The sequence below is a fragment of the Aegilops tauschii genome, chromosome 3 (assembly GCF_002575655.3).
Source record: "Aegilops tauschii subsp. strangulata cultivar AL8/78 chromosome 3, Aet v6.0, whole genome shotgun sequence".
NCBI lineage: Eukaryota > Viridiplantae > Streptophyta > Magnoliopsida > Poales > Poaceae > Aegilops > Aegilops tauschii.
In genome coordinates, this window is record NC_053037.3 from 41,103,467 (window position 1) to 41,111,202 (window position 7,736).

The window sequence follows — 7,736 nt, forward strand, 5'->3', positions numbered from 1 at the left end:
GTGTTCTGCTGCAACCATCTCCAAGTCGTCTCCTTCTGCTTCCTCGGTTTCCTAGGGATCCTCTCCATAACCATCCTGCGATGCATTCCTTCCTCTGCCACGACCGCCTCTACCTCCTCTTCTACCTCCTCTGCATCCACGTCCACCTCCCGGACCAGCCCCGGTCTGCATCGCCCACGAGGCACGCAGATCCTTGAAGACCAAAGCAGCTGGAGCGTGTATTCCATCCCCGTGTTCCTTGAAGACATGCCCGAGATGCCCACACACAGCACACCAATCGGGAAGTTTATCATACTTCACCCTGTAAATCTAGCGATGGCCGTCCCGGATCATCGATACCGCGTTCTTGAGCGGTTTGAAAACATCAATCTGAACCCATACACGATAGAAGTTGCCAGCAAAATCTTGTGTTTGAGTTTCAGTAAACAGAACCTTGCCCACCTTGCCGACCAAAGCTTGAACCAGATGAGCATACTTATCCGGGACATCGTGGATTTGGATCCAGATGTCTAAGGTGTCCAGAGCTACCTTAGATGGCTGAGTGATTCCGTCGTAGGGGGAGAGGATGACTGTGTTTCCCCTAAAGTTCCACGGTCCATCCATCGTCACCCGTTCCCAATCCCCTAGGCAGAAAAACCGGACTGTGTAAAGATTGTCCTCGAGGGGACGAAACTTGCAATCTTGCGCTAGATCCCATGCCGCTTGCATGTTCTTAAAAAACCAGTACTGGCTGTATGGCTTGTCGATGTGCACACGAACCACCGCCATCCACCTATCCGCCTCTGGCGGCGCATATTTTTCCTCGTAGACGACGTCGTCTAGGTCCTCCTCTCGGAGCCCCAGCTCTGCCATCATCTTCGCCAAGTCGCAAGTGGAGTTTGATCCGGACGCCTCCGACGCCCCCGATCCAACCACTGCCATCGCTACCTGAACCCTAACCCGACGTAGATCAATCGGGTGTTGCAGAAACCCTAACTCCCGTCTCGCTCCAGGGAATCGATCAAGGCCGGGCGGTGATCCAGGATCGCCCCGTGATCAGCTCGAATCTATCCCAAGTTTGATCGGGGGAGGAAGGACAAGGTCTCGACGGCGGCGAAAAATCACCTCGGGAGAAGCTAAAACCCTAGCGAGAGGGAAGCAATATAGTTCCCATGTCGTGTATGGTCGATCGATCGATCTCTCCTCGTCTCTCCGTTGTTGCCTTTGTTGCCTTGTTGGGGTAGGTTTGGGCTGGAAACGGAAGAGATGAGACTCGCGTACAGCAAGCAGCCCATTAACGTACGAGTCCAAATGGAATGCCCGCCGTAAGAGGATATTGTGCCGCCGTAAGGGGAAGCCAACCTCCTTGGTTGTCCACCGCAACAGATCAATGCAATGCAACCAACCCGGTTGACTTAGCCAACAGATCAAAATCACGGCGTCGGCGACGACGACGGCATGTCGGAGACCACCGCCGTGCCGTTATCGAACGACACCATCTTCGACATCCTCTGCCGGACGCCGTTTAGGTCCGTCTGCCGATTCCGATGCGTCTCAAGGGGGTGGCGCGACCTCATCTCCGCCCCGGACTTCGCCGCGGCGCACAGGTCCCGCCACGGCCCGCTCCTCGTCGACACCGGCTACTTTCCACAAGAAAAACCCGCCGCAGGCCGTGATATGCGTCTCATGGACATGGAAGGCAACGTCATCAGAGTCATCAGGGTCGTCGGAGGTTTTGGGATCACGTGCTCGTCGAGCCTCGACGACCTCATCGCCCTCAGCCGCGGTCCGTCAAACGGCATCCATGTAGTAGATCCGGCCACCGGGGAGGTTCTCCTGACCTGCCCACCAATGGAGGTGAAGACACTCGAAGTGCATCCATTCATTGCCATGGCTCGCTATGAAATCTATGGCTTCGGCCGTGCCATTTCGTCTGATGAATACAAGGTGGTCCGCATTGCCAAGGACAAAAGAACTTGTGAGGTCCTCACTTTAGGAGACGACCCATCATCAGCCTGGAGGCGGACGCTGCCGCCTCCGATCAGTGTGCCCACTGATGTGGGTTCCCCGGTCGCTGTCAATGGCATTATGTACTTCTTGGCAGATGAGACGCGTGAAACCTTGTTGTGCTTCGACATCGAGAGCGAGCAATGGAAGGCCAACATGATTAAAGGGCCACGGAAAGGCAATCCCCTAGAGATGCGGAGGAAAACAGCAGCAATCTGTATAAGCGAGCTCAACGGCGCTCTGTGCATGGTTATAGCCGAAAAACAAGACAGTCGAAGCACAAACATATGGACACTGGATGACTCTGGTAAGATCAACTGGATCAAGGCCTATTCGATCCCAATGACCCCATATACTAGTCGTTATATGCCGCTGATGGTGATGCCTGGAGGTGGGAAGCTTCTACTGCAATGCCATGGTCCTGCCCAATCAGTGATACTTCAAATTTACGATCCTCGCACCAATACAAGCACGCATGTTATGAAGGCACCAAAACAGCTTGGAGATAGAATTGCCATTTGCAACTTTCGCTTCCATCGTCGTGTCTCGGCCAATAATTAACTATATACATATGTATGTCAATCTACTTTGTTTTCTAAATGTTTTGGTTATTTCAGTATATATAATTAACACAAGAGAAGTTATAAAGCTATCATGCATGTGTATAAAAAAATTCTCCCTTAATTAGACTAGAACATAAAGTGGTTTCATCTTTTAGCGTACACACTGCACCCTAGTGTATGAAGTATCCTTGTTCTCGATTGGCCGTGTACAGTTAAATTTATTCTTCTCTGCCATACTAGTACATGCACACAATTAAAAGACAAGAAATAATACTTGCTGGAATTTAAATCTTATTGTGGTTTTCGAGTTTTTTGGAGTGGAGAAAAACAAACTAAAGACAATTAAAAGTAAGTAAGAAAAGTAAAATGATTGAGTGTACGGCCAATAACTTGTGATGAACGATCCCCGACAACGATGCAAAACACTCTTCCCGCCTCGTGTTATCTATATAGGGAATTGTAGGGGGGCATAGAGTAAGGGTTTGCAACAAACAGTAAGTTCCCCCTCAATGCAGAACCAAGATTATCAATCTATGGGGTGCTCGGTCAATGATCAGTACATGCACACAATTAAGAACTTGTTCTTGGTCACTAGACTTATCTAGTGAGGTTGTCAATCTCACTAAGATTTGTAGTACAAGCATAAGTGTATATGTTTGGAATTGATTTGTGAAACAAAAAATAAAACCATTCAGATCCTAAAGAACAGTAAAAAAAAGTGATTGAAGCCGTGATTACAAGGAATGAAGGGTTGGGATCCATAACTTACCAGTGGCATCTCTCCAAGAAAGTGTAGCATAAATGTGATGAACAAATTTATGATTGATTATACATCTCATGACAACTGAGAAAGAAACAAAGAAAAGAAAACAGCTATTGAAAACCGAGAAAGAAACAAAGAAAACCAAGGAAAAGAAAGAAAGAAACCAGTAAAAAGGGAGAAAGAAACGAAGAAAAACCGGAGAAAAACAAGAAAAAACAAAAACAAAAAAACCTGGAAAGCGTTTGAAAACCCAGGTCGTTTTGTTCAAGTTCACCGTGACCTTTTAATATAAGGTGTATTGGTTTCCGTGCAAGTCGACTATTTGAATGTTTGACCAAGATTATAGAATAAAATAACAACATCTGCAATACTTAGTAGATAAAATATGAAACTACTTTTCATGATGGATCAAATCATATAAATTTTGTGTCGTGAATGTTGATATATTTTTCTAAAAACTCGGTCAAACTTGCACTCATTTGACTTTTCAAAAAACAAATACACCTTATATAAAGGAACGAAGGGAGTATTTTCTAATGCTTTTTCACTAGGTTTTAGCGGTTTTTTGTTTTTCATTTTATCTATCTCTCTCTTATTTTCTTGTCTTTTTATTTATATTTTTTAAAATATTTGAATTTCTGAGCAATGTTTCAGATTTCAGAAAAAATGTTCGTGTTTTCTGAAAATGTTCGTATTTTCCTTATTTAGTTCGTATTTTCAATAAAATTTTGGAATTTTAAGTTTTCACATGTTTTCCAAAAAAACATTCGTATTATTTAATTTCATTTTACAATTTTGAAGTAATGTTTGGAATTTCAAATTTTATTCACAATTCAAAAAAATTGTTGGTGTTTCAAAAAATCACAATTTAAAAAATGTTTGGAATGTAACAAATTGTTCAAAAATGTTTGAAATTTCAAAATAACATTTATAAAATATTTGTGTTTTCGTAAAATGTTCAGAATTTTGAAAAAAAAATGTTAGTGTTTCAATCATGTTCACTTTTTCAAAGGTTGCTCTCAGGTTAAAAAAAAAATCATATTTTCAGAAAACCACTGCTAGAAGGGTCACTCTACACTGATTAAAAACCAACGAATATGCTGGAAAAGAAAACAGAAACGGTGTACGCTACTTCCCGTAGTGAGGATCGAATGGGCTAGCCAAGGTCGGGCGCCCTGTTGAAGACTTCCTCTTGTTTCCTCCCTAACCCTAAGCGGCTAGGGCAAACTCTCCCCTCTAGGCTTCATCGTCGAGCATGTGGATTCGTCTCCCCTCTGCTTGTCGCTCCAGCGGCCGATGGCATGGAGGGAAATCTCGGTGCCTCCACTCTGGTTATTACTTTAGGTTAGGACTTTTTAAGTCCTTGCAAGTGCGACGCTTGGACGAATGGCGGCGCTTTAGCTTTGAGTTTGTCTTCCGGATTCTGATCCTCCTCGAGTTCTCCTGTGTGGACGTAGTTGACCGAGCTTTGATGTAGATTTCTGCCATCTCCTTATGGCGATGAGGTTAGGGTTTCTCGTCATGTGGCGAATTTTGGTGTCAGGTGCTTCAGATCTATGCAATAGTTCAACGGTCACAACTGCGGTTCCAAGGCGCTGGTCCTTAGGGCACGTGCACGAAGACTTCTCGAGTGTCATCAACAAAGTCAAGCCGACTCCGGCAGAGGAGCGACGAGAGCGAAGCGTTGGAGGCTCGTTCTAGCGGTAGTAGAGAATCTCGATCTATTTTTTTATTATGTTTAAGATTTAAGATAAGATGTTTTGTACTTTCAGTGAACTTTTATAATTAGGAATGCTATCTGGTGGTCGTTTGCAAGGAGGCCAACCCCGATGAATGGCTTCCCTGCCGCTGCACGAATCTCGGTGCAGAGCCGACGCCACATATTATTGCTAGAGTCGTTACCTGTTAGCTGCTTCCTGGCCAAAGGTGTTTTTTCTCCAAAAGTTCCATGATGAAGGTGTGCTAGATGGGGTTCGAGCTTACTACCTCTAGTAGAGAGGGCGGGTGCACTTACCACTATACTAAGTGGATGGTTGTGAACAAGTGCGATTAAACTTCTATATGTATTTAAAGAATAATTTTGTTCTGATTTTGATTTTGATTTTGATTTTGATTATTATTATTATTATTATTATTATTATTATTATTATTATTATTATTATTGATTTATTTCCTTCAAAAATCTTGTTTTTTCATTTTTAAAAGAACAAATCCTTATTTTTAGAGGGTGGTTTTCCTACTTGATATGTGCATTTTTATTATATGTAGCATGGCAATTTCTAGGTTTTTTATTTTCTCAATGGAAGTTTTATTTTTAGAGCATGGAATTTTTATAATCAGTATATGGCATTTTTATTATGAAGAGGATGAGAGTTTTATTGTTAAGAGCATGGCATTTTTGTTATTAGTAACATGACATTTTCTATTACTAAGAGTATGACAATCTTACGATTAAGAGCATGGCATTTTTCTTTTAATAACATGGCATTTTATTATTAGGAGGGTGACAGTTTTATTATTAATATGATGGGGGTTTATTACTGAGATCATGGATTTTTTATTATCATTTTAGTTTTGAACATGATGGTGCGAAAATACACAGGAGCGCTCGTCCTCGCCTGGTCTCGGTGTCTTGCACCGTCCTTTGTCATATGGATCCGACACAGGTGCAGAGCTTGATTAATGCTGCATCCAGTTGGCCCACCATGCGCGGTAACGTCGTCGCTTCGGTGCTGGACCTGACGGCCAGCTCCGTTTTCTACCACGGCCAGTACTGCTATCGTAATGACATGCGTACGCACCTGATCACTGATCGCACACACGGTGCCAGCCACCGATCCCATTGTCGCATCTCCGTGCACCAACGAGCTACTTTTTCCTTCTATATAAGTTTGCCATTTGCACACTACAAAATTTTCTAAACTTGCCATTATCTAGAGAACATTTTTTTCTTACAGTTATCATCGGACCATGCTACTTTCTAATTTTCTATAATGTATGTGTTTTTTTTCAAGAAAACTTTCAATCCATTCATCAACTGTCATGGCAGTACAAAGAACACTAGAAATAATAAAAAGTACATCTAGGTCAATTGACCACCTGGCGACAACTACAACCACTGAAGCGAGTCGAAGCGCGCCGCCGTCATCGGTCCTCCTTTATCAGAACCGGGTAAAACTCATTGTAATAGACAGTCGGGAAGTCATCGTGCTAAGGCCTCATAGGACTAGCGCACCAAAATAGCAACCGCCACTGATGAATAGAAGTGTAGATCAGAAGAATTCAACGTGCAGACACGCGAACGTAGATGCACCAATGTTGGATCCATGGAGATCAACCGAAGACCAACACCGATCGAATCCCACAAGATCCACCGAAGACACACCTCGACACGCCTTCCGACAATGTTGTACGCAACGCCGAAACAATGACTAGGCGGGAAGGACCTTATTCTAACTACATGGAGTCGCCGCCGTCTCCTTGAGTAGGACACAAACCCTAATCAACCCTAAAAAAACCTAAAAATGGAGCATGAGCCCTCCCACCGGCGAGGGCCGAGGTCCACTGTGCCGGGAGGCAAGAAGACCCTTGTCGTGGGACGAGTTTCTCGTGAGGAGAGGTAGATGCGATCTAGCAAGCCCGGATTGATTTTTTCCCAGAATCCATGGTGATTTGTTGGGCGGTGCAAGAAATTAACACATAATGCATGTGTTTTTTGGCACTGTACCATGGCAACTATAAAATATATCACCATGATAACTTAAATCACATGATAGTTATTTTAGAGCATGGAAATATTGTTAAATAAAGTATTGCATTTTTATTTATTTTTGGATCATAGCAATTTGACCATTTATGGCATAGCCACTTTATTGTTTACCATCATGGAAACTTTTTAATTTTACAACCTTTTTCAACTTTGCATGAGTTTTAGCGACAACTTAAAACTTCGGTGCCATGGCAACTTAATTTCTGTTGCCACATGGCACTTAAGTTACATCTATAGCCATGGCAACTTAATGTACATATTGCCTTGTACTGGACCATAGCAATTGCATGTAGTTTCTTTAGATTACTATATAGCCATGGCGACGACGAAATATCATCCGTCTTATGTAAATTATGATCAAACTTAAGTGAATTCCGTCTTATTTGCAGGTTTGTTGAAATACAATTTAAATTATACGCGGGGCCGGCCGCCCCGCATCAGTGTCCGCGGACTAGTCACCCCCGGTCCGTGGACGAATGTGGTGTCCGTTATAGGGCCAGCTTCCAAGATGCCCTACCTGAACCATAGGGAAAATGCGGAAATCCAATTCGGCTCCCGCGTGCATCGTGCTCCTACATACAGAAAATGATTTTTGAAATGTCAAAAAAAATCCCAACAAAAAATTTATGTGTTCATAGTCGCACACAAATGCTAC

General features: G+C 43.4%; 1 protein-coding gene across 1 annotated transcript; it reads left to right on the plus strand.

The window, feature by feature from the left end:
* Positions 1 to 1,437: 1,437 nt before the first annotated feature.
* On the plus strand, positions 1,438 to 2,547 carry LOC109738994 (F-box protein At1g47340-like). Its single transcript, XM_020298078.1, has one exon. The coding sequence runs from the start codon at positions 1,438 to 1,440 to the stop codon at positions 2,545 to 2,547; it is 1,110 nt and encodes a 369-aa protein (XP_020153667.1).
* Positions 2,548 to 7,736: the final 5,189 nt, after the last annotated feature.

Bases quoted from the DNA above. Each gene is read 5' to 3' on its own strand.
- LOC109738994 (XM_020298078.1), top strand. From the start codon at position 1,438: ATGTCGGAGACCACCGCCGTGCCGTTATCGAACGACACCATCTTCGAC.